Source organism: Falco rusticolus, chromosome 3 (assembly GCF_015220075.1).
Source record: "Falco rusticolus isolate bFalRus1 chromosome 3, bFalRus1.pri, whole genome shotgun sequence".
NCBI classification, from domain to species: domain Eukaryota; kingdom Metazoa; phylum Chordata; class Aves; order Falconiformes; family Falconidae; genus Falco; species Falco rusticolus.
Window position 1 is genome coordinate 12,187,163 of NC_051189.1, and position 27,570 is coordinate 12,214,732.

The 27,570-nt window shown below is 49.1% G+C and overlaps 1 protein-coding gene across 3 annotated transcripts in view; it reads right to left on the reverse strand.

Annotated features, from left to right (window-relative positions):
• The window catches only part of ZC3H3 (zinc finger CCCH-type containing 3), a 186,705-nt gene that overhangs the window by 10,524 nt on the left and 148,611 nt on the right, over positions 1-27,570 (reverse strand). Inside the window, exons 9-11 of one of the 3 annotated variants that reach the window (XM_037378831.1) lie at positions 24,158-24,289; positions 5,543-5,718; positions 3,592-3,800 (exon numbers count right to left, since the gene is read on the reverse strand). In XM_037378831.1, coding sequence (XP_037234728.1) covers positions 3,592-3,800; positions 5,543-5,718; positions 24,158-24,289 — 517 coding nt within the window. The other 2 variants (XM_037378832.1, XM_037378833.1) reach the window with 2 other exon arrangements.

Here is a 27,570-nt window from a genome sequence, read left to right on the forward strand (position 1 = left end):
AGCCAAAGCGTTTGAGCGTGCTCAGCGGAGCCGTTAAAAAAGACTGTAGCGAGCATCTTCCATTAACGTTACGACCGTGAAATATGACAATAAAATGATAGCCGTATGGTCGCAAATTTGCAGCCCGCCGAGTTGCTAGGGGTTTATCGTCACTCAAACGTGCAGAGAGCTGTAAAATGTTTACAGAAAGGGTTGTTTGCAGCTATAAAATCCTCTTTTCTCTCCTAAACAAGGCTGAGTGGAGCCATTTACAAACCCCTGAATGTTCATCGGGGGAGAGGGGAACATCTGTTCTCTCCAGGAGTTTTCAGTGATCTTCTCGAACAAATTAACTAAAATGGGTGCTTTCTAATTAAATTAGCACTCGATTGGAATGGTTTGCATTGGTGCACTTGCTTACAATTAGCGCGGGGAGGCCAGTTAGGCTCCAGCACAGGCTATTTAACTGGAAGGTGAAATATGGAAAAGCCCATTACCTGGAAACGGGTGTTGGAGGGGTAGGGGAGCCCCTGCTCCCTCCAGCTCTGCCCTCCTGGATGGAGAACACAACAAGGATGCCACCAAGCCCACCCTTCCCAGCTGGGATGCCTGGCTGGAAGCAGTTTGCTCTCCCTGTGCTGCATGGACAGGCTTTTTGGAGGGTGCTCAGAAAGCACCAGTGGCCTCAAACTACCACTCTGACCCCAAACTACAAGGCTCCTCTTGCAGGTTGGGAACCCTCCCAACTGAAGAATAACAGCGGGCTCTGCTCCACACATGCAGACCGCATCACTCCTTTTCCAGTTCCTCTTTTCTATATCCCAAGGCCAGAGGCTGCAGACCCCCACTGAGACCCCACAAACTGATACTGTTGCCCACACTTGTCCTTAAATGTCATCTCCAAACCCACACTCCATCCCTCCTGCACAGAGAGCCTGTGTTTTTATTTAATTCCTCCTGCATCTACCAGTCTTAAAAGGGAATTTTCTTAAATTGTAACCATTTAACCAAGCAATTCAGCTCACTCTGTAATAATAACCTGTCCTCCTCCTTATTTACTACCCCACCAATTTGTGTGTCACCTTCAGGCTTTACAAGCAGAAACCCAATATTATCCTGGGTATGAAATCCACAGCGGGGAAGGCGCAGACCCCCAAGCCCCACTGCAGACCCCAGCTACTACCTAGAGCTACGCAGACTCATCCTGACCACCTGCTCAGCTCAAAACAGCACTTCAAGCTCATAAACACCAGTTCTGGTGATGTGGCCACCATAAAGCATTTGGTCCTTCAGCAGCACCTAAGCCCCACCCTGTGCTCTTTCGGGATGACGGCTCACTAGTGGCTTGGGCGCCTTCTCTCCCATTAGGTTATGGGGGTCCCCAGCTTCTGCTGTGCCTGAGCCTCTTTGTTTGTGTGTTGAGATGATTACCATGTGTGTTGATGTGTGTTGAGATTAATTACCAACTGCAACACAGCGCCAAGCATGGGCAAACTCAGGCACTGAAGAGCATTCTCATGCCCAGACTCACCACACTGCATCCCTTTGGCAGGGAAATTGCTTCATCATCAGATGATTTTACAGCCATCTGCAATTCCTGCCTGGTTTGCCTTTCCTCTGATCTTCTGGCATCTGCTTTCCCGATGCCGGTGTTCCCTGGGCAAAGGAGAAGGAGCATGGAGGGATGCATGCCCCAGCCCCATACACACCAGCTCCCCACAGCCTTCCTCCCAACACCGCTGGACTGAACCAGCTCCTTCTACTCATCCTCCCACCCAAAACACCTGAAATCATCCTCCCTTGAATGTGCAAACCGGAGTTAAGAGGAAAAGGATGTCCTCGCTGCCAGGATGATGCCTCTGCCCTCTCGACCGAGTTACTCCAGGCTGCCAAGTGCAATCCAGGGCATTTTGACAGCTTTTTTGTCCACAGATTAATTGCTCCATCTTCACCACAGAGATAAAAAAACCGATTAAGCCACTGCTTTGGGAGTGCTTCCCTGGCTGCATCACTGAGATCAAAAGGGAGTTGAACCAGAGCCAAGGAGAGGGAAGAAGGGAGGCACGCAGGGGAAGAAATCCCTGGAAAGGGAAGTGGAGAACTTCACCCCATGCCACGGAGAGGAGCCATTCCCAGCCAGAACGGTCCCTTGCTGTCTCCGCCGCACTGTGATTCGACAGCACACTCACTTGCCTGTGACTTCAGGAATATGTGGCTAATCCCGAGAATTTTCCTTCCCACACCATTAAGGCATCTCAGACCTCCCTGGCTTGAAGCATTCCGTGTTCAAGCCTGGCACTGCCTTGCAAATCCTTGGTACCTGCTTACGGACAACCATGCAAATGCCCCAGCCTGGCTTTCAGTACTGAATTCATCCCTTCTCCCCATGGGATCCTGTTCCAACTGCATACTCAGTCAGAGGTGGCACGGGACAGAAGACAGAGAGGGATGCTCCAGCCCTTTGGTTCATACTGAGCCAAGGATTTCATCATTACTGCCACAAAATATTCTGTTTTCTGAGCCAGATGCTGCCTCCCTTTTCACGAAGGTGCTCAGGAGATGCAGCTGCTGTACATCCCTCCAGTGAAGGACAGGAGATGAAAAGGAAAGCTTGAAGTATCACCTGGCCAAAAACCTCCCACCCAGCACTGGGAAGGACCAGACATGATTTCTGCCTTGGCACCTCCATCACCTCTGCTCCTGCGGACGCATCCCTGCAGTGCCCCAAAGTGCTGGATTTTCCAGTGTCAGAGCTGATTTAGGAGAGGAAGAAGCAAGGAAAATGTTGGAGAAGCAGAAATGTAGCTAACGTCCACCATGAGCCACTCTGGAGAAACAAAGACGTTTCTTCTCATTACTTCAGCTACCTCCCCCTGCTTTTATTCCCACAGTCAGTTCCGTTTCAAACAATTGAAACATTTCCCTGAATTTTTTCAAAAATATAAAATGTTGAAGCAGATGCTGTTTGTTCTCACATGTCGGAGTTTTTAAGAAGTTTTGCTCATCCTAAAACAGCCTTTTCCAAAAATGTTACTGATTTACAAACCCTCTTCCCCCATCTTTTAGCAAAAGAATAAAGCAGATCATCTCAGATTAACATGGCTCTTCCTCTGAACTTGCAACCTGCAAACACGTCACCCCACCTCCCACCAGGGGTGTTTTTATTTTTAAGCTTTGAAGCTATTTCACCCTGGGAAATATGTGTGATGAACAGTCCAGAGGTCCTTCTGTGGGTCCAGCAGCAAGGCAGAGCATCACTACACCCCTCTGAAACACCCTTCTACCAGAGACTGCTGCAGGTCCGTCATTGGAATGAGACTGGATTCATCATCAGATAATTTAAAGGATAAGGAAGAAGGGGACAATGATAAAAGATGGGGACAAAATCCTACTGCGTGGTTTCAGGAGCAGAGCCAGGGACATGTGCCCTTGTGTGCAGAGAGACACAAGTCCTGATTGCCATCCCACTTTGGGCTCCCATGGCTTGGCATCTCACAAGGTACATGGATCTCACCAAAACCCACTGAGAGCAGTTGGGAAATAACTCTCCCGCACGGTGAATCAGAGCAGCTCAGAGCATGCGTCAGCAAAACCAGAGCAAGCACTTCCTACCTGGCTCATCCTCTGGCTCGTCCTCATCCTTCTCCACTTTGCAGCCCTCGTCCCTGGGGGATGCTGAGGACTGGAGGGAGATGAAGGACGGCAGCTTTTGCAGCCAGTTGGTTGGCGAAGTGTCTGTCTCTTTCCAAAACTTAACTTCTTGCTCCGCACTGGAGGGTCCGGGCATTTCCCCATCATCACAGAGCTGAGCTGGATCATTCCTGAAGGAGGCACAGGGGAAAATTAATACAGAAAAATAAAACGATCCCACTTGGCAATGATGGGCATGGCATCACGTGCAATGGAAGAGGCTGGGATAACCACCAGAGCCACACATGAAGGCTCCCTGGGCTCCATCCCAAGCTGCTCTGTATCTCTAAATTCCCAGAAGCTGGCTTGGATTTAGACAGAGTTTCTCACCCTCCAGCTGGATTCCCTGCCCCGCACTTCCCTGCAAGGTTTCCAGTTCTCAGGTGTGCTTGTGGAGGTGATGGGCTGTTTGGGTGCCGGCTGGGCTAAGCAAGCAGAGAGGAGGGGAGATGGAGGGCATGGGTAGCAGGGATGGCTTGGAGATGTCCTGCTGGGCTTGGCTTAGCCCCAACCCTGCCACCCTCCTCCGAGCCCAGCGAATATGACACTTCAACTCATTCGACATCTCTGATGACGGTGCCAATAAAGGAAAAAAAAAAAACCTCCTGAGCAGCTTCCAAGCTTGGGTGTGCTCCCTTCCTAGCAGAGGATGCCAGGAGCCGGCCCCAGGACAGGAGGAGGGTGCCCCCCCACTGCTCAGCCCTGGGCTTATGCCTCCTTACCTAAAAAAGAGCAAGGAGCTATTTCATACCTCATTCACACTGGGGACGTGAGCTCTGCGTCATTCCAAGGCTCTTCTGTCACCCGGAATAAGTTCAGAGAGCCCGCTGAGTGCTTGTCCCCCTCTGCTACCTTACAAGGCAGGACCAGGATGAGGCTCAGGACTGGGCAAGAGCATGGACCAGACCAGCACGGCTCCCAGGTCCCTCCATTGCCATTCCACCTTCACCCCCACATCCTGCTGCAAATTGCCACAGAGGAGCCAAGCATCCAGGCTGGTGTTTTCTCTTCCTGCTAACCAGGACTTCTGGATTTCATTTTTTAAAGCCAGATTTCAACTTGGCTTTAATTTTAATTGCATTGGGATGTAGTCATTCTACAGGCAGAGCTCAGGGGTGAGGGCAGAAGAAGGCAAGAATGTGCCAAGTTTGAGAAGATCTGTTTCCCTGTGAGGACGAGGACCAACGTGTTCATCATCAGTCTGTGGCTCCATCCCAGATCCCAGCATCCAAAAGTACCACAGAGAGCTCAGAGAGCTTCCAAGGATTAACCAAGGACCCAGCCCAGCATCAAATAGTTTTACAAAGCCTATTGTATCTTCATGTCTGTCCCCATCTCTGCTTCTTCAGACAGTGAGTCCAGCCCTGATGGCAAGCCCCTCCATGCCACACCAAGAGCTCAGCTCTGCTCTCTGCCATCAAGAAGAGGAAGAGGGATGATGGTTTCCAGTTTCTCACAGAGCTATGGATAAACTGTACCTGGTTTTGGCAGTAGGGTCTCCATCAGGGCTCCTCCACCTCCCAGGAGGAAGGTCTACAAAAGCCTCAAAGAGACCTGGAGGTGCCAAAGCACTGGGCAGCACATTTCTAAGGGTGAAGATAGCTACACTCCAACGGCACACATCAGGTAGCAAGATGCAAGCTATCTTACTTTTTCTCTCCATTAGCTCTGCCTGGGGACCTCTCCCTTGAGCATGGACCCTGCCCAACCCCGTTACTCTACAAAGAAGGCACCACGATGACCCACATCATCAACATCTTAAAACAAACCAGCACACAGATGGATACACACCTGGAAGAGGAAATGTTTTTGAGCAGGCTAGGAAGAAAGCTGTTTAAGAACAGCAAAGTGAATTTCTTCTGCTCTCTCCTACCTGCCTGTCTCCTCCCAGACTCGTCTCCACTTGGAGGGGGGGTCACTGCGCTCCCCATCTTCTGCCTCTTTTGGGTGGCGTTTCTTCTGTGGGTGCAGCAGCTTGCACCGGGCACCACTGGGGCAGACTCCTTTCTTGGCGAAGTCAGGGCAAACTAGCGTGTGCTTCTTCTTGCACTGCAAGGGAAAAAGAGAGTGATGTTGGGAAAAGCAGTGAAACCTCTGCAGGGAGCACAGGTTCCCTTCAGGGCTCCTTCAGATGGCACCAACATGTTGCTAAAGAGAAGGATGTATTGATACTTCCTTCTCAGTATCAAAATACCACTCCATTCCAAAATACTATTAAAAATAATACTCTCCTCTGGGAGACACTACACACTCACCCACAGCTTTCCAAGCGCCCGATTTTATGGAACCAAACCTCTAAAGTCTTAACAGCAATGATCAGCCCCCAAGGGGGTGATGCTGGGAGGTTCCAAAGAGGTTAACTGGGCTGGAGAAGCTGGGTTTGGAGAAGACACAAGGTTTTCTTGTCCCAGACATGCTTGGCAATTGAGGAGGAGCAGGGAAGACCAGGCATGAAAGACCTTCCTTTTAGGACTTATTTTGGGATCGCTGCCTGGACCACCCTCTGGACGAAGGTGGCTGAGGGCTGGAGCTCAACCCGCTCTGCTCACGGCTTGGAAATGAGATTTGCTGATGCTCGTCTGACCAAAGAAGCTTAGCATGGCCATGGCATAGGGCTGGCAAAACCAGGGCACCATGATGTTCACCACTAAAAGTGCTTCTGCACTCCCAGCCCAGCGTTTCAGGAGCTCCCTGCAGCAATGCTCACAGCTGTCCCTGCAGCCACCAGCTGTGCTAGTGGGATGGAGATGTCAACAGTGCTCCACAGCTTCCCCTGCACAAGGCTTTCTGCTGTGGAACAGCACTTTTTGGCAGTGGGAAAGGCAGGAAGAAACGCAGGCAGGGCAGAGGAGACATCTTCAGATCTGATTTCTGTCTGGGTGGCTGAGAACGTTGGTGGGGGGAGGGAGAAAGAACAGCTTTTCTCTAATCTCTAACTGTTCCAAACACCATGACAGAACACCCAGCAATCCAGAGAGCTTGTCCCAGTGTATCCCAAGGGATGCAGGGTGGCAGCAGGTCCTGGAGCCCTGCTCAGCCCCATGATGCCCTGGGTGGACCCATTCCCACCCAGGGTGCTCTCTCCCATCCCAGCCAGCTTGGCTTTTGCAGGAAGCACAGGCATGCACCACGTCATGATACCCATGGAGAGAGGCAATCCAAGACACACGGCGCAACAAAGGGTTCACAACATCAGCATCCATTCCCCTGTTGACAGTCTCCACGAGCAAAGATGCAGTCTGCTTTTTCCCCACATGGGTCCTCCCACACTTGGATGCCCATGCTGCAAATCTCCCTGCTACAGGGTAGCACAGTTGCTCAAATTTTGCACAGGTTTGGGGCAAAACAAGACAAACCCAGGGGAACAGAAACACAGTGAGGGTTTTAGCATGATCATTCTCACCTGTTTATAAAAATGCATCTTCCCAACAATGTGGGATGTAGGCAAGCTCTTGCCCTTTTAATGCAACCTGACTCTGGGGGCACGGGAGCAGCTCCCCATGCTGACCTTTGGGATTAAGCAGCAGCCCTGCTGAGCTGTGGGAGCTTCTCTTTAAAAGGGCAGAAAGGTTCAGCAGCTCTGCTGCCTGGGGCCGATCACTGAAGTCAGCAGCAGAGCAAGGAGCTTGTCTGCTGGAGGTTGGGGATGGCATTGAGCAGCAGGAGGGCTGGGGATCCAGATGGACGCATGGCCATTGTCTCGATGGGGGGCACGGTGCAGTGACAGCACCGCTTTTCCAATAAAAATTCATTAAACCCACAGTTTACGACTTTCCTCCTCAATTTGAAGGACCTTCAATGGTAAGTAAGTCTACAAGCCAATGGGCAACCTGAAACTAGAGTGATCTCTAAACAGTGCCCAGGGTCTGCCATTATTCCAAAATCCTGTTTCATAGAAACAGAATCACAGAATGGTTTGGGTTGGAAGCGATCTTTCAAGATCATCTAGTCCAACCCCACTGCCATGGGCAGGGACACCTTCCACTAGATCAGGTCACTCAAAGCCCCATTCAGTTTTCCAGGGATGGGGCATCCACAGCTTCTCTGGGCAACCTGGCCCAGCGTCTCACCACCCTCACCAGAAAACATTCATTTCCTATGTCCAATCTAAACCTACCCTCTTTTAGTTTAAAATCATTGCCCCTTGTGCTATCACTACAGGCCCTGGTAAAAACTCTCCGTCTTTTTTATCAGCCCCCTTTAGGTATTGGCAGGCTGCTCTAAGGTCTCCCTCCCGGAGCCTTCTCTTTTCCAGGCTGAACAACCCCAGCTCTCTCAGCCTGTCTTCATAGGAGAGATGCTCCAGCCCTCGGACCAGCTCCGTGTCCCTCCCCCGGCCCCGCTCCAGCAGGTCCCTGCCTGGCTTGTGCTGGGGACCCCCGAGCTGGGTGCAGTGCCCCAGGGGGGTCTCACCTGAGTGGAGCAGAGGGGCAGAATCCCCTCCCTAGACCTGTTGGCCACATTGCTTCAGATGCAGCCCAGGAGACTGTTTGCTCTCTTCCGCTCACGGACAAGCACTGGAAAAGCATCACTAGAGACTAGAGCATCCCAGCCATGCAGGCAAGGCCAGCTCCTGCCTGCCCCGAGCTAGCAGTAGCATTGATGCTTATTTTGGGTATGCCATTCCAGAGCGGGTATGGGAAAACCATCACATTCAGCACAGAAAGCTTGTGTTTAAGCAGCCATTCCCTTGCAAATCACCTAGAAATTTGAATCAAGCAGAGGTTTGGGAGAACAGCTTTCACTTTCCTCTACCTTCTTCCCAACTCGTGCTGGTCTGGCCACCTCCACCTGCAGACGGGCTATGGCCCGGATCAAGAATAAATGCTTGCAAAAGACAGCGACAAGACAGCTTTCAAGGGCAGTCCTTGTCATGAAAAATAATGAGCAGAGAAGCAAACCCCTCAACCTGATAACTGCTTTAAAAGTAAGTGAAACAAAATCAGGGGAGAGAAAAACTAAAGGCATGGCCTGTTGAGGATTGAAGGCTAGGATGAACCCAGGGGCTGCTGCCAGGTGATGGAGAGATGGAAAGGCTGAAAGCCACATTGGCGCGGTGCCAGCTGAGACCATCTACATGGAGAAAACCTGCAACCGCTTGTGGTTTATCTTCTCATTCCCCTTTTCCCCACATTCTCTGCCCAAAGCCATTCTTTATTGAATGGGCAGTGATGGATGATAATGCCTGCCTAAAACTTATACGACTCCGGTGGCACAGGACAGGCAGAACTGCTGAGCTCACTTTGACAGGGCAAGTGGATCCCAAGGGAAGCATGAGCAAAACCTCAGGATTTCAGGTTCCGTACAGTGTCAGGCAGCAAAACAGTGAGGGATGGGCTCTTGGGCTGTGTGATCATGTTTCTGACCGGCATCAACGCAAAGTAATTCCCATATCGTTCTTATAGCTGGGGCCAGCTCTAGTTCAACAGCACCAGTCCCATGTGATGGCTAGCTGGCCTGATGGTATATCAGATCTACTGCATGCTGGAAGGCTTCTAGTCCACCACCACCTCTGGGTCTCCATCCTTGTGATGATGGTGACACCCTGAAAGCCTCCTATTAATTATGAACCCACCTGATGCTGATTATTGCTATTCATTGTCAGGGCAGCAGCTCTTCAGAGCCTCAAGGATGCGAGATCTGCTTCTGTAGAGTAGTTTCCAGGACAAAATGGACTTGAAAGGAGAAGAGAAGGAAAAAAAGAGCCCTGGTCTCAAAAAGCCACATGGATGCTTCACCCTTGCAGCTGGTGGTGATGCTGCTATGCCGAGGAATGATGCTATTTTGGGGAAAAGCCAAGAAACATGGCTGTTTCTTCCAAGCAGGGCACCCAAGGGACCAGTTACAAATCCCTGCGGGAGGGATGGTGCTGTGGTCCTGGCTGGGTGCCAGGATCAGGATATGGCACCTCCCCAGTGCTCTCACCAGCACCAACCTCCAAGTCAATCACTGTACCAGACCATGTTTATTGGCTCCATGGCAAAAAGATACTTAATAAAGAAAACAAACCGTGTGCGACTAATCCCAGGGCCATGTCCCCAGCTCCGGTTTCTAATGGCTTTTCCACGCCGCTCCCAGAGCTCGGCCTTTCTTCCGTAACGCCCCGTGCATCGTCGCTGTTTCAGGGCTGGGATGATGAGGCTGGGATCACCTCCCTGCTGGGCTCAGTGGTTGGAAAAGCCCCTTCTGTTTATTTATGGCCACTGTTCTGCTCTTGCCCTGCATGCCAGAGCAAACATGCTGGGGCTGGGTTGCTGTAAGGTGGTTTGCTGCGCACTGTGTGTCAGCCAGGGTGAAGCCCATGCTGGGGTGGCGGGCATGACCTCGTGCTGGGGGCTATCTGATCCCTTCCACCTGTTGGGGTGGCTAATTATACCCCCATGGGATCCCTGCCAGCCCACAGGTTGGATCATAAAAAGAGAAAAAAACCTCTGATCCCTTCCAAGAGAGACAACGGAAAACCCACAGCAGTTCTAAAAAGCCCTGGGGATAAACCTCCCCGGCTCCATCGGGTGCTGATGAAGATGTCATCATCCCACTGATGTCGTCCCCATCCTGGTCTCCTCACTCTGGGGTTCCCCCCACAGCCTGCCTGGAGGAGACCGGCAGCGGTGCCCAGCGCTGGGACAGTGCCCGGCTGGCAGCCCCCGTGGTCGGGACTCCTCCCTGGCTGCCAAGGCAGCTTTGGGTGAAATTCAAGGTGCTGTTAACGACTTACAAAGCCTTAAATGGCCCAACAGGCCCCAAAGTGCATGGGGAGCGGAACAGGGATGAGGGGGTTTTGCAGGGCACAGCCTTCTTTAGCATGGACCTGGCAAAGAAGGAGGCAGCAACTGAAAGGTCCCGGCTCAGCCCTGGGAATGACGTTAATTAACATTTTCCACGAACGAGCTTGGCAGGAAGCAGCAGAGGGCAGAAGGCAAAGCTGGGTTACTGGGCCAACTAACAACCACCCACTGACCTTACAGGGTGGGGATGACCAGCCTGGCATTTCCAGCTCTGCTCTACCAGCAGTTTGCCCAGGTTGAACTTCTTTAATATCTCCAGGCTTGTCTCACCCCCTGCTTGATTGCTACTTTTCCAGCACCAGTCAACAGCAGGTGACAAGGGACCAGCAGACAGACAAGAGATGGCAAAGTGCTGGAGCATCTTCCTATCTCCTTGGACTTGTGTCTATCTCTCCATCCACCATGACGGACCCGAGTCCAGCTCCTTCCTGGAAACCCAGCTCAATGTGGTGACAAAAGCACCAAGCAGACCTTCTGGGGAAGGGGAGCATTAAAAGCACAAGTTAATCCCCAAAACACAAGTGCCTCAACTCAAGTACTTTCTATTTTTTAAAGCACATCCATGCAGCTTCACTGGAACTATTACAGGTAGCCTCGCCGCCAAGTGCAGGATTAAGCGAGTGGATTGATGTCAGGCTGTTTTAATGTCCCTCTTACCCACCATGTCTCAGTGCTAAGCAGCTGTTGGGAAGCTATCGCTGGAGGTGGTGGAGCTGTTTTCTGACACCGCTCTGAACTGACAGCCAGTAAATAGCTTTTTTTTCATGGCTTTTTTATAATTGGGTGCAGACGGAAGCAGCCTTAAAAAAAAAATATCCAGCTCCCTGTCATTAAAACCTGGAGGACAATACATCCAAACATCATCCAGGCTGTGGAATAATGATGGAGAAATTTAGCCAACACAATTATCCTAAGGAATTTGCTCCAAAATGAGTTTCTGCCCTCAAAATAGTTTGGTGATCTGAGCTAAATGCTTGCAGGGAAGCGATGACTTCTGATGGCCTTCTCCAAGTGCTCATTAGTATCTGGGATCTACCAAATGCTCCCTAGCATCTACTGCAAAGCCATGAACCCTCTCCCCTGGTATTTGCAGGCAATAAAACAGCATTTGAGCTAAAATACCTCCGGAGCTGGAGTAAGAATGGGATGGTATTTCTAAACTCACTGGGAAGAGGCAGAAAAATAGCTGCAGGAGACTTAAGTGGCCAAGAAAAAGCCTTGTCCCTGCAGCATCCATTCCTCCAGCATGGTCCAGCCCAAACTGAAATGGCCTAATGGATGGGGCTCTCTTTTGCATCCCTTCTCTGCCACCTCTTGCCATCTTCCTCTAAGTTCCCGTCAGCTGTTACTTCTCATCTTTCTTCTCCATGGTTTGGACATGTTACTTCCTCTGTAATTGAAATTTCCCACATAGCAAAATGATGTCAAAGAGCACTGCATCTCTCCAGCATGCACGTAAGCAACACCTCCAGGTTTCAGCTCCAAGCAGGAGCAGAGGTACCATAACTGAGCATTTCGGGGTTTTTTATTTTTTATTTAAACATACTATCTTATTTGGGAGTTGCTTCCTGTCAGGTCTTGCTCCAGCTCCCTGCGACTGGTGAGCACCTTGCTTGGAGTCACACTGGCCAGAAGTTGGATTTTCCAGGGTTGGTTTCTGACCGTGTCCTGAATCAGCTTGGAGGACAGCCACAGAACTCGTAACAACGCCTGAAGACAGTGTAAGCCAAAATATAAATAAAAGAAACAAGGCAAGCCAAGAGGGTGGAGGGGAAGACCAGCCAGTGCAGCCCTACTCCAATCCCGAATCACCCAGGACCAGCTGAACCACCACAAAAGCCAAGTCACAGAAATAAGGAGGAATCAACAAATCATAGAATGGGTTGGGTTGGGAGGGACCTTCAAAGTTCATCTAGTCCAAATCCCCTGCCATAGGCAGGGACATCTTCAACTAGATCAGGTTGCTCAAAGCCCCATCCAACTTGATGTTGAACACTTCCAGGGATGGAGCATCCACAACTTCTCTGGGCAACCTGCTCCAGTGTCTCATCACCCTTGCTGGAAAAAAAGTTCGCCCTTATATCCTATCTAAAGCTACTCTCTTTCAGTTTAAAACCATTCATTACTCTTTGTTCTGGTAAAAAAGTTTCTCTCCATCTTTCTTATAAGTCCTCTTTTTATACTGAAAGGCTGCAAGATGGTCTCCCCAGGCTAAACAACCCCAACTTTCTTAGCCTTTCCTCATACCAGAGGGGTTCCAGCTCTCAGACCATTTCCATGGCCTCCTCTGGCCCTGCTCCAACAGGACCCTGTCTGGCTTGTGCTGGGGACCCCAGGGATGGACACAGTGCTCTGGGGTGTTCTCACCAGAGTGGAGCAGAGGGGAAAAATCCCCTCCCTAGACCCACTGGTCACACTGCTTTGGATGCAGCCCAAGATACACTTGGCTTTCTGGGCTGCAAGAGCACATTGCCAGCCAGCTCATGTCCCATTTTTCATCGACCAGCAACCACAGATCTTTCTCTGCAGGGCTGCTCTCAATCTGTTCTCCACCCAGCCTGTATTTGTGCTTGAGATTGCTCCAACCCAGGTGCAGGACCCTTGTGCTTGGCCTCATTGAGCTTCATGAGGTTCACATGGGTGCACTCCTTAGGCGGGACAAGACCCCTCTGGATGGCCTCCCTTCCCTCAAGGGAATCAACGGCAGCACTCAGCTTGGTGTCATCTGCAAACTTGCTGAGGGTGCACTCAATCCCACTATGTCATTAATGAAGATATTAAACAGTATTGGTCCCAGTACAGATGCTTGAGGGACACCACTTATTACTGGCTTCCACTTGGACATAGAGCCATTGACTATAACTCTTTGGATATGTCCATCCAGAAGTTGAATCCCCAACCTGGCATTCACTGCAGTATGGCAATATCTACAGCATTCAATCACTCCCCACACCACTTTGTTGAAGAACCCCATTTCCATGACCCTCAAAATCTCATCCATCACACCCCAAAGCCAAGATGGAGCCAATTTCACATGGGGAACCCATTGACAGTGATCACCAACCCCAAATCATCACTGTCAGGGGTGGAGCAAGCCAGATATCCACCAGACATCCCCTACAGTGTCATCTGCATGAGGTATGACAGGGGCTCCACCACGTGCATGATTCCAGGTGGCTCATGGAAGGTGCCAGCCACTGCTCTCAGGCTGCAGAGACTGTCCAACAACAGAGAACAGATGGGAACAAAGGGAGACTCCAGCACGGGAAGCAAAGACAAAATCTGCTCTTTGTGTTCACTTGTACAGAAGTTCGGGTTGAAATCAAGAACTCCCTGCCTCATCAGCATATTCCCACTTTATAGCCATGATTCAGTGACTGCTTTTCCCCTGAACTTTCCTAATTTTCATGTTTTGCGATGCACCTCCTTCTACAGAGATATTAAAGTGCAAGAGAGAAAATCACACCCCGGTATTTATATAGGCACTATTATCAACTAGCCGAGACTACCAAGCAGTTCAAGTTTGCCCTGATAAGCAACGTCTTTAATGTAAGCATCTGAATGCTGTTGAAGATACTACAGCTAAATTAAAGTAGCAATAAGAACTCTCATTATGCCATTACAGAGTACGGTAAATAAAATGCAACTGGAAACCTACAAAGATTTCTGCACTGATACATGGGTAGGATTGGACACGGAAGAAGCCTGATTAGTTTTAAACCTCTGCAATCCAGCAAGTGTTTTCAACGGAAAGCTCCCATCGCCAGTACCAAGATTTACCCCTTACTATCAGCAGCACAACCATCACTGCCCAGAGGAGATGCACAAGGACTTGATGTCCCCAGCAAGCCAACGGGATGCTCCCAGTCAGTCAGATTTCAGCCTGCTCAAATCCAGCCTGGCCACCACTCGTGATCTTATGAGCAGACCCACTACCAAGCCTACCCACCTTTTTTTTTTTTTTTTTAGTAAAGATTTTACTTACTAATCAGTGTGTTGACTGATGACTTCTGCTACACATTATAGGAAAAAAAACAAACCAAGCAGGCAACTCTAGCACCCAGGAAACATCTGTCAACCACAGCCAAAATTAAAAATAAACAAAATGAAGTTGCTTTTGTAGTTGATTTTCATACAGCTGCAGTGGACCATAAAAGAGCTATCAAAGGCAGTGCTCTTCATCAGCTATTTCTGAACAATGGGAGAAGGTAAGCCACAAATACCTTATCCCAGAGAAGGGGCTGCCCTGTTGCCCAGGAGTTATGTCCAGTGTCTCCCAGACATGACTGCAAGCAACAAAAATCAGCAGGAGAGGTGAGGACCACTCAGCACACCAGGAACCTGCAGCTGGAACAGGTGGACACTGCTACAGATATGCCTAAAATATCACTAAAAACTCCTGGCAAGTAGACCCAACGAGACTTGGGTCAAAATGAAGGTGAGGGAGCCATAACCAGGTAGTTCTCCAAGCCGTGCCTGCTTCAGCACCAGGAAAAAGGATGCTGATGCATCCACCTGGCAAACTCCTCTCCTCTTTCCCCCCCTGCAAACCTATTGACATCTTACCTGATAAAGCCTGGAGAGGGTTCATAACCTCTAAAACCAGCCCTATACAAAGCTTCATGCACACAACCAGCATTTCTGTAGCTGTGAGGGCATTTCTACCACCTGCCCTCCATCTGAGCCCAAAACAGCTGCATCCAAGACAGAGATAAATTTCAATCTTAAATGGCTCTTTCCCACACAGGACTGAGAGAAGGGGCAGGAGAAGCTGCCAAGATGTTTTCATGCAACACCTCCTCATCATACCCTGTCCTGCTGGAAGTGTATACAATGGGTCATCTCTTAAAAAGAAGCAATTTGCTGATGTCCAGACCCTAATGCCCAACCTTCATGAATGCAGGTGGTTAAATCTGTTTGACTCTTCTAATAGGAGCCGGAGCATGGTGTGTCTGCTGACATGGAAGCTGATGCAGGGTATCAGGTCTCAGCAAGCCCATCCTCATGTAGGTCACCTTTAAAGATCTCACCGAGATGGAAAAGTGATAAGTCTCTGAGCAGCAAAATCATGCAAGTCTTTCTCCTCTTCCTCTTCTCCATCCTTTGATCAGCTCACTCATTTCATGGATTTACGGCCTTAATGAACATCAGCTCCAGCTTCCTCCTGGGCAGCCCCTCCTCATGTTCAGAGGCCCATTGATCACATCGCTGTTTCCCCATGGCCTCTCTGTTCCAGTCCAGTCAGATCCTGCACACCTATAAGATCCTGTCCTCCCCTACCCAACACCATTAGTGTGTCCTGCAGCCATCACCTCTCTCTGAATCAAAGGGTAGAAGAAACTGGAAGCAGTTCTGATAGAATCATAAAAGGAGTAAGATGGAGGTATGACCAAAATATAGAAATTTTGGGATGTCTCAAAGCTTAGACTTCTCTGTATCCCTCCCCATGCTAATAACAAGAGGTGAGGTTTTATATTAAGACTTCTTGCACTTCAAGCAGCCCCCCTGGTAGCTGGACACGGAGGAGCTTCTCAGCTTGACTGCATCTAATTCAGCATAACAAAGTCATGGAGTTTGGAGATGAGCACTTTGAGCCAGGAAACCTGCTCCTGCCACAGGTGGCTGTCTCCAAGTATCAGCCCTGGGGTGATCTGAAAGAAAAATCATCTGCATTTGAAACCTCTTAGTCAGTCCGAAATGAAAAGCATGCACGAAACCATCTGTATGTGAAGGAGCTTCTTAAGGTCTCACACAGTATTTGAAGGGTCTCCAGGAGAGGAGCAAATCTTTGCTGACCCACTGATGTGATGGTGAAGACCTACAGGAACAAGGCTGCCACCCAGAAAACTGACCTGGAAGAAACTCAGCTCCAAAACATCTCTCATAGAATCATTTAGGTTGGAAAAGACCTTTAAGATCATTGGGTCCAACCGTTAGCCCAGGACTGCCAAGCCCACCGCTAAACCACATCCCTAAGCACCATATCTATGCATTTTCTGAAAGTTTCCAGGGATGGTGATACCACTACTTCCCTGGGCAGCCTGTTCCAATGCCTGATAACCCTTTCAGTGAAGAAATTTCTCATAATATCCAATCTAAACCCCACCCCTGCACAACTTAAGGCTATTTCCTCTTGTCCTGTCGCTTGTTACTTGGGACAACAGACTGACCCCACCTGCCTACAACCTCCTTGCCGGGAGCTGTAGAGAATGATAAGGTCTCCCCTGAGCCTCCTTTTCTCCAGGCTAAACTCCCCCAGTTCCTCATCAGACTTGTGATCCAGACCTTTCACCAGTTTCACTGCCCATCTCCGGACAACACTCCAGCACCTCAATGTCTTTCTGGTAGTGAGGGGCCCAAAACTGAACCCAGGATTCAAGGTGCTAATATCTCAGTGCTAGCACACCTGGAGGGAAAGGAGAGGGCTGTTTGTAAAGTTGAGGTGCTTCCCTTCACAACCCCCAACACATCTAAAACCTCTCCCACAGCCCCTCTGGCCATAGCCAGTACCAGTTTTGGAGGGATGAGATCAAGGAGCAGCCTGGGCCTTCAGGATTTCCACAACCAGAAGATGTTGAACAACCCTCAAGGGACTTTTCATCCAGAGATTTGTCCACATGCTTCTCCTCTAAGGGAGATGTTGGAGCTCTGAAATGGCAGCAGTGAGCACAGAGCAGCTCACATCCCACCACTAGCCCAACCACAGCAGCGGCAACCTCAGGAAGAAGGAGCACAACTGATCACAGCAGCAGCATGGAGAAGCAAGAAATCATTCTTAAAGGATTTATATGCAGCTTAAAAATTCATGGTGATTCTTATACTTGCTAGACTCAAGAAGCTTCTACCATTAAGCACCTCCAAGCTTTTTGCTGTCACAAGTCTCTCAATGCTGCAGGAAAAGGACAGCCAGTGTCCTTCAACTCCCCACCATATGTGACAGGTGCTGTGGTGGCCACCATGACCACCTGGGACAGAAGTTCAGGATGATCAGCAGGCTGGAACACCTCTCCTAGGAAGAAGGGCTGAGAGAGCTGAGGTTGGAGAAGCCTGGAGAAGAGGAGGCTCTGGGAGGACCTTATTGTGGTCTTTCAGTATGGAAAGGGGGATTATAAGAAAGATGAAGAAAGACATTTTACCGGGGCCTGTAGTGACTGGAAAAGGGGAAACAGTTTTAAACTGAAAGAGGGCAGGTTCAGGCTGGACATCAAGGAAGAAATTTTTTCCTGTGAGGGTAGAGAGACACCAGCACAGGTTGCCCAGAGCAGCTGTGCATGCCCCATCCCTGGGAGTGTTCAAGGTCAGGTTGGACAGGGCCTTGAGGGACCTGATCTAGTGGGACATGTCCCTGCTTATTGCAGGGGGATTGGACTAGATGATGTTTAAAAATCCCTTCCAAGCCAAACTATTCTATGACTCAATGAAAGATGGGGGTGGAGTGCAATTACAGACCTGGGAATCGGCCAACAGCTACCTGGATGAATGTGCACAGGTAGGTCCCCAATGATTGTGTGTGCTCAAGGGAAAGTCAACCTGCTGGGAGTCAACCTGGGACCAAAGGAGGGGGAATAAAGACCCAGAAAGACCAACACCTGATGGCTGTTGGCTGTGAGGAAAGAAAAAAGCTGTTTTACCCAGCAAGCAACAAAAAACAGCTGAGAACACGCAATATGAACAGCATTGATCTTCACCTTTCTGTGATAACGGATTAAGGGGAACAAGGACCTCTCTGCCACTCTCCATTGCAAACTGAGCACTGGATAATGAAGAGAAAATCCCAAAGACATTTAACTGTTTGCTGCTACTAACACAGTTCATGTGGCTTTTCTTAAAAAAAAAAAAAAGTGTTAGATTTAAGTATCAGACACATAAGTTTATGGTGGGAACATGCTAAACTTCCACCAGAAAAGGAGAAAATAACCAACCAAGCACATCATCAGACTACAGAAACACAAACAAGAACAAGGCGTCAGCTAAGAAAAAGTCCCAATGTTTGAATTTTCTACAGAAGAATCAAGCAGCTGCCACTGTGAAAAACACCACAATCCACCTGGGGGAGGAAAATTATTTTTCTAAGGAAGCGGCACTTCCTCAGGCAGCACATGCTAACTAGACCTGCCTTCGTTAGCATGAGCTTTGCCAACAGTGTACATGGGTAAGGTGTAAGTCAGAGCTCTGGTGAAAGGCTGTTGGCCAAGCAACTCAGCAGGACTGAAAAGATGGATTTTAGGAGATGGATGGGCAGTTCCAGTGCAGGTCAACCATGAGCATCCTTGCTGTGGTGGCAGTCAAGCTTCAATTGTCAGGAACTGGGCTGGTCGTGCTGGTTGGGGTCCCCAGGAGCAATGAGTTGCCAGCAAACACTGGAGCACAGAGTCCCCGCTTACCCATGATTTATTCCAGTACATAAATATATCACAGTAGCCTCGATGTTTAATCTCAGTGTCTTACTGTTTAACAGTTCCCACGGGGGAACAATTTACCCACAGGCTTCACAGCAGCTGATGGAAACAATATGAAGATAGGTATTTAATGCGGCACACTCGCTAATGTACACCATGGGGAAAAGCTTATTTAATACAAAACAATTTTACAGATGCAGCAGTTAGAGGAGACTGGGCTGACTTGCTTGCCTTTGCTCTGACAAAGCTTGCCTTTGCTGCAAGGGCTGGAGGACGCACCAAAACTGACCCTTGCCACAATTCTTACACATACAGTTTATTCCCCAATAAGCCATGTTTTGTGCCCATGAAGCAAATCTCAAGGCACCTGCTCATTGGTGTTGCCTATGGATGTATAGAATCAATCATAGAATCATCTAGGTTGAAGAAGACCTTTAAGATCAAGTCCAACTGTGAATCAATGCAATGAGTGCTCAGCCGTGCAGAGATCTCAGCCCATGGTTAGCCATCAAATATTACAACAGCAGCCTGACACACAACCCATTATCACCCTACAGGCTCCTTTGGGCCAAGTGTTATTTCGTATTATTTCATATTATTTGGGTATTATTTCAGGAGTGAAATGTGAGCACAGCAAGGAGAGCGGCTTGGCAGAGAAATCACCTCTCAGACAAGATGAGCATCTGTTCTCCAGGCTTGCTGGTCATGCAAGCCACTCATGACTACATCTCCTCCTGCTTCTCTGTAACCCTGGGGAACATGCTACCACAGCTTCACTCACTGGTGCTACCTCATCCCTTGCACCCACCAGCCTCACCCCATCCTCTTCTAGTGAACTCATGCCCCAAGCCAAGATGCATGCATGAGGACCCATATGGGAGGAGGGATGGGGAACCAGAGAGGAACTTTTACTATAGAGCAGCTCATTAAAATGTCTTCGGAAAACCCTGGGGAGCACCTGCAAGAGGCCCCATTTCTCCCTCTCTTCCCACTTCCCCCTTCGGGCTTCCTCCACTGCAGGTGACCAGCCCAGAGGGACCAGCCTCACCCAGTGTGACCATTTCATGGTGCCAGAGACGGTCAGGGAGCTCCAGGCAAGGCGGCAAGGAGACTTCCATGGTGGGCATAGCTTTGTGGCTTTAGCTAAGACATTTATGACATTGTGTTTAGAGATGATGCACGTCACAGAGCTATTTGGAGCTGTATGTCACCTACTGCTTCATGAAGCTGAACTTGCAGGTCCATTCAATCCCTTTAGGAAGCTGTAGGTTCCCATGTGTGCACACAAGGTGGAGGAACGTCCTCACCTACAACCAAGGAACCGGTGAGAATGCTGGAAATCAAGGTCCTAGCTTTGCTACCAGCTCCCTCCTGGAAACGACTAATATTGGGGGTAACATTCCTTAACGAAGGATGTGGTCATGCTCTTGTACAGGAGTTGTCCCCTCAACCCAAGAGTGGAGGGACCTTTATCCTCTACAGTCTACGTTCTGGAAGAAGGGACTTGGCAACACAAAATTAAAGCTTTCTCACTTAATTCTAAGTAAGATCCTGATGAAGCTAGAGCATCCCAGCATTGTTTGTATGAAGAGCTCACACAGTTGGAGTTACAGCCCATGGGACGGGTCAAGGGTTGATCAGCTTGGCCTGAGCATCCTGCAAGACATTCTAGAAAGTACTTAAGAGATGACACTGCCAACGACACATCATAAATTATGGATAATAATGGGACATTTTTTATGAAGATCTGATAAAAATCAGAAAACATGCTTCTTCGGGGGAGCACAAAAAGGAAAACACAACTGGGAAAAGAGTCCAGTGTGCCAAAGCCCAGCACAAAAGAACCTAAATCCCTAATTACCAGCCATCCTTCTTTGGGATGCTACGCCAGCATCACACACCTTTGCTGTCTGTGCCCTTTGTGGTTCAAACCACAGGCAGACAGCTCTCACCGTTTCTCGGACAGGGAAACGCAGAACGAGAGAAGATTTACTCCAGGCCTAAATTATTCAAAAGAAAAGGGACTGCGCATCTTTAACAAGCCATCGTTTTATGAAGCAAGGTTAACATTTTTACTTGATTCAGTAGAATATTATAAACTCTCCGGGGTCCATTTGAGGACTTTCTACTTTGAGCAAAGGCACAGACTCAGCACTTTTTATATTATTTAGAGAATAAAATTAACCCTTAATGGCCCAAGCTGGTATTTCTCCTCCCCAGTTAAATATGGCCTGCTCAGCAATTTCTCCCCATATATAATTACAGGCTGCTATCCATCATCTGTAGGAGAATGCTTTTCTGACACTCTAAAAGTGACACGGTAAGCACTTTTACTAATAGAATAAATATTCTAAATATCTCTTTTATATTTTCATTTAAATTGGAATATTTTACAAATAATTGTAGGGACCCTGCCTGTGTGGCTAGCACTGTGCTGGAGGGAGGTGGCAGGATGTCTGTGTTTTCCTTCAGAGGAAACGCTTATCCTGCATGCAGCCCCCTCCACACACTGGCCACAAAAAGTAATTAGGCATAGACTAATTTATTAGCGTTTCCCTCCACTGCTGCTGATACCCTGCTTTCCCTACAGCTCTCACTTTGAGCTTTTTTCCTTTTCCCTTTGCCTGGTTTTTGCTCTGTAGCAGTTTCTCCTCGAGAAGGGATGGCTTTGCTTGCAGAAGGCACCATCCGCCATTGTGTTTGTGTTCTGGGACAGGCTGGTGGCTTTGCACGATGATGCTACGGTGATGGGTGCTGAGCACCTACGGCTTCACTTGCTGGGTTGTACCTCTGCCAATGAGAGCTACAGGGGTGGAGAAAAGAAGAAGAGACCTTTGGGGCTCCAGTCCAGAGCAGCATCTGGATCCAAGCATCTGACCGTTCATCCCAGTGACTTCCCCGGTGAAAAGCACTCAAAATCACAAGGGAGTTAAGAATCTCCAGGAGCAGCAAGTCTAAGCAAAACGGTGCCTTGGCAGACATTTATTCATGCATTATCTATTAAATGCAATAAAATAATATTGCATAGGCCCACTGGGGCATATTTCGGATGGCACCCTGTGATCTGGCAGACTTGAGGCAAAGAAAATGATTGTTTCATTAGCAGCTCATTTTTTCAGCCAAAGAGCCAATCTAAAGCAGTGCTTGCAAAGTTCCTGTCACGTTTTCAGTGTGGTACCTGGAGTCTCCATTTCAAGGAGCAGGCTTTCTGTCTCCTCCAATTCGTTACTGTTGGCTTGTAGAAGCAGCTGAACCAAGCCAGGGCACTGATGTGATGTTTTCTTCCATATCAAAGGTGTCATAGAAGAGACTATGAAAATCCCCAGAGAGAAGCAGATTGAGAGAAGAGGATGGCTCCCATCCTCCAGCTGGGTTCATAGAGGTGGGCCAATATGGCACAGCAAATCATTATCATAAGATCATAGAATGGTTTGAGTTGGAAGGGACCTTTAAAGATCATCTAGTCCAACCCCCCTGCCATGAGCAGGGACATCAACTCGATCAGGCTGCTCAGAGCCTCGTCCAACCTGACTTTGAACGTTTCCAGGGATGGGGCATCTACCAAGCCAGTGCCTCACCACCATTGCAGTAAAGGATTTCTTCCTTCTATCTAGTCTGAATCTACCCTCTTTTAGTTTAAAAGCATTCCCCCTTGTCCTACCACTACAGGCCCTACTAAAAAGTCTGTCCCCGTCTTTTTTATAAGCCCTCTTTAAGTATTGAAAGGCCATAGTAGGGCTTCCTGGGATCCTTCTCTTCTCCAGGTTGAACAATCCCAACCCTCTCAGCCCTTCTTCATAGGAGAGGTGCTCCAGCCCTCCCATAATTTCTGTGTCCCTGCTCTAACAGGTCCCTGTATGGTTTGTGCTGGGGACACCAGAGCTGGACACAGTGCCCCAAGGAGGGCCTCACCAGAGCAGAGGAGGGGTGGAAAATTACTTCCCTTGAACTGCTGGGCACAATGGTCAAAGGATGAGCACAGTCAAAGGATGAGCATGGTCAAAGGATGAGCAAAAATCCCACTGCATAACCCACCTCCAGTGAGAAAGGCTTGGCAGCTCTGAACCACTACAGAAGAATATAATTTCCATAAATCTGAGAGTCCACCTTTCCTTTATTCAAAAGTGACGGCAAATTGACTGCTCAGGGATTCTGATGTGACAGCATCACTGCTCTTGCCAGTTTGAGATGGGAGCTGGAGAAACCAAGTGAAGGTGGCCTGTATCTTGTTCATGGAACTCAAAAGAAAACTACATGCACTACTAATAAAAAAGTCGTTCACACTGAGGCAAAAATGCTATTAAATTAATGGAAAACAGCAATCGGATAGGATGGTCACTTTGATTCCCAGGGGAACACCAGCATGGCCAACCCCCACCCTTAGCCACGAAGCAAGGAAAGGTGAGATCCTGCAGCATGGCTCCGTGCCACTGAGGAACTGAGCTCACTGCTACCCGCTTCTCCCACTGCCTACAAAGAAGTGGGGAGCCACAACATGCCAGATAAACCCCCAAATTCCACTTTTTTTGCACGTAACGGCCCTAAAATTCCTTTGGAAACCGGCAAGTGGCAGCCAGCCCCAGGCTCTGCTCCAGGAAAGCTGTTCTTTCTCGAGCTCTGCATGTTACGTAGGGTGCCATAAGCTCGCAGACGAGGTTGTAAATCTACTGAGGGTGCACATAAAGTCCATGTAGGACTTCACTGCATTGATCTAAACCAGAGAGCCCCCAGGACCTGGAGGTGGGCCCCACAAAGCCCCCAGGCACATAACCAGGCACAGCTTGAGGTTTAGCTGCTGCAGGCTAAGTGAGGAAGGGTGGTCTTGCTGCTAAGACTGAGCCACAAGATCTAGGGCTTGAGTTTTAACCTGTCACAGAGCCAGTATGCAAAATAAGCATTAATGTCTGTGGTTTTTCTATGTAAAACAGGGACTCATAAACCTCTTCCTTCACTTCTCATCTATTTAACTGAGCAGTTTTCAGGGCAGATGCTATCAGTTCAGGCACCGTACTCCGGTAACATGGGCACCCCAGGGAGGGTCTTCCTGGGGAAACACCAGCACGACGTTTGCGAGCTGCAGCTTTTGATTTGTTTCCTGGTTTTTTCCTGCCTGTAAGGCAACCAAGCCACTTTGCCCATAACCCTTTGGAAAGGCACAGGATTGCCATTCATCACATCCAGGTGTTCAGCAGCTTCCAATTCTATGACTCCCTTTAGTGCCGTAGCTCAAGTGAAAAACAGCTTGTGGCTTCAGCAAAGGCGCATCTGTCCTGGGACCCCAAGAGCTGGTCCTCTCTTTACCTTTTCTCCCATGGGGCAATAGCCTTTGAGGAAATCCTGGCACACTTCTGCCTTCCTGGACACATAGACATGGCTGTATGGGCAGTTGCTGTTGCTGCAGATCCCCTTCAAGAAGTAGGAGCACACCGGCATCTGCAAGGGCAGAGGATGAGAAACACGTTAGCACTCCCCTCGACTAGTGATTAGGAACTGTTCCAACACCCAGAACTGAAATAAAATCACAACATGTGTAAAATAAATATATGCCTTTTGCCAGCCACTGATCCCAGAGGTATTTTTAGCTCTTCTATTGGTCTCCTGCAACGCAGCTCCCTGACCATTACATGGTCCTGGTGTATATATGCACAAGGGATGAACACCCTTGCCTTAGCATCCCTCAGGATGGTGAAAAGCATGAAACTGCCACCAGAAAGAAAACTGCCTCTGTACAGCACGGGGAAAAGATTGGGGAATCATAACAAACTCTTTTATCACGAGGGCTCTGCTGGCATGATGCACATGGCAGGCACATCTTCTGCCGACACTCTTCTTGAAGAGGAGAGAAGGAGTGACTGCTCCCCAGGCTCCTTGCTCATAAAAGGCACTAATCCGAGTGCACTGTTGCACGACCAAGGACTGAGAACACCCTTCCCAAGGGGTGGTGCAGCAGCTGTGATGGGCACAGCAGCGCAGGTCTCACCCCCAGCCTGGCTGCACTCTCCCGTGGCAAACTTTGGCCATTGCAAAGGCCACAACAGCATTCTGGGGGTGCTCCCCACTATTTGGCTCTTCCGTGGATATGGAGCTGGCTGGAGGATACAGAGCACGTAATTAGATAAAGGTTCCAAAAGATGAGTTATAGCAAGGGGGAAAACAAGCACTTGCACCTCTGCAAGCATTTCTGGGGGAGCTGCATCATGCCAAGGCATCAGCCTGGACCCCCCAAGGGTGGCAGGTGATGTGATGATGCCTGTCCCTGTGCGCTGGAGGAAGGATGCTCCAGGAGGCAGTGAAAGGAGGAGGAGAGCCTGGGCTCCTGCCGTGAGCGGTTGGTTACACGGCGTAGAGCCCCACTCCCGCATTCAGCTTTAGCAGCATGACAGCCGATGGGGAAAAGCAAACGAGCAAGGATCCTCATCGTCCTCAAACCACAAACTTCACCTTCTGCCAGCTGTTATAATTAAAAACAAATTACCAGCCTGCTGTGATATTTCAGCATCCTTAACTCACCGGCTACCGCAGGCAACTTCCTGACCCGACTAGGCAGCTGCCAGTGGGAACGTGTGCTTCCCGAAGTCATCGCGCCGGTCCAGCTCCTCCTGCTCAATCCCTTGGTGACCACCTACATGCCAGATCTCCTTCCGGCTCGGCACAGTATTGATCTCTCTGTTCACCGGTAGCATCTCAGCCCCACCAGTTCGAGCATCCCCAAACTAATATTTACAATTCTGCAATAACCACAGCTGAGGCTATCTGGAAAAATCCCTTTCCCTGAAGGGCACATTAGGGTTTTAACTAAATTGGCTCACTTGAGGCAAAGAGAGGAACGGAGAGAAGAAGGGGGAAGCAGATAGGAAAGAAAACAAAGGGTCCTTTAAAAGAGAAGAGTTTATTTTTAATTGTCTTTTAACTGCCGACATTAACATAAAGGACAGGGCTCTGGGGCTATCTTTTTTGGTTGTGGTGGTGTGACCGTAAATGATTCCCTTAATGTAGTTTTTGATATAGAGCCCAAATTAGCTCTAATAAAAAGGGATAATAAAGGCAGCTCTTCTACAAAAATAAACTCCTCCTAGCTGTCAAGCCTGAGCCATTATCAAGAGGAAGCAGCACTCTCATTTCAATTAACCTTGTTTGCACCCCACTACGTCCACACAAATAACAATAACATTAATTCAAGGCACTGGTGCGGTGCGTCCGTATTAGACAGCTTTGACTATGTACATGCTTTGGAGCCAGCAGCTAATGAACCTGAAACTCAACGTGAATTTCCAAATTGCTCACAACAGAGTTTTGAAGCTCTATTAGGGAGAAAAATGCTGATTCTTTTCGAGTTCCTCAAGGGGAAAAGCTGTTGTAGCAGCAGCAGGCGGTTGCCCGAGTCCTAGCCTCTTGCTAACCTTCACTCACAAAGCCATTCATTCAGATTTACCAGTTTCTCTCAATCACCAGGATGCGCCGGTGGCTCTGCCCCGTTGTGGAGAAATTCCCTGCACATCACTTCGACAGATGCTCCTTAGCCAAGGGCTTCGCACCGCATCACCTGCAAGAGCAGAATTCCCCAACTGCCAGCCTTCCCTCTCCTCCAGGCCCCTTTTTCCATGGCCAGAGGGGCAGTTTGCTTTTTGAGAGCACCTGCAAAGCATTGTGTCCATCTGGAGCAGCCCTCCACCCTGGAGATCATCCGCTGCTTGGAGCAAGGGTTTTACGGCTTAGGATGCAGAAAAGCTCCCTGCTGCTGCAACAGCTCAGCCCATGCAAGTTTGTTACAGAAAACAGGGATTGTCCCCATTTTTCACTAGGGAAACTGAGGCACAGGATCATCCCAATGCTGAGCAAGAGTTTTGTCCTCAAAGCAACAGTTAAGCCCCACAAGCCCTTGGTCCTTCACCTCGTGGACCAGGTATGGAGCCCCATCTCCAATGACATCCCACCGGAGTGAGATACACAACAACAATAACCTGACGCTTCTCTGATGAGGAGGTTGTGAGGTGTGTGTCCCCCATAGCCACAAAGTGAAATTGAGAGCCAACTAGTGAGGCATCAGCAAAACCAGGAATCCCCCAAACCACAGCTGACACCCCGTCATCACTAACCACAAGAAAAAAACAATAATTCATTGCATTAAACCCCCAGCTCAAATAGCCAAAAACAAGTGACCCCCATAATCCGTCATCCAAGGAACAAGTGGGATCTGCTCCAAAATACCCACGAGCAGGGGGAAACTGCTGCCTTCCTCTGCGGATTGCCTTCACCTGCCTTTCTCCTCCACTGATAAATGAGGCTAACACCACCTTTGCTAGTAATCACTTGGGTTAACAGGGAGCTACAGGAGTTGAAAAGCAAAGTCGCCTCTTGCTTTGGGTAGCAGCATCCCTGCAGCTATAAATCACCCTGAAACAGGCTTGCACTCTGCAGAGGAGGCTGTTTCTCTTCTAGCCCACACTGACGACAAGGTAGTGAGTGGAGACCTCTGAACCACCCCTGAGGTGCCCAGGCCTACGAAAAATAATCCCCCTTCCCCACAGAGCGCAACATGCGTGGCCAGAAACACGTTCTCTCAAAGCATTTGTTTCTAAGGCACACAAGAGAGCTTGCATCTGCCTGCTTCCTTTGTAGGCTTCTTAATTTAATGACTGATCTTGGGCTTAGATGATACTTATGGTAGTGGCAAACTGCTAAGGAAAAAGGTGAGATGGCCAGAGGCCACCTGC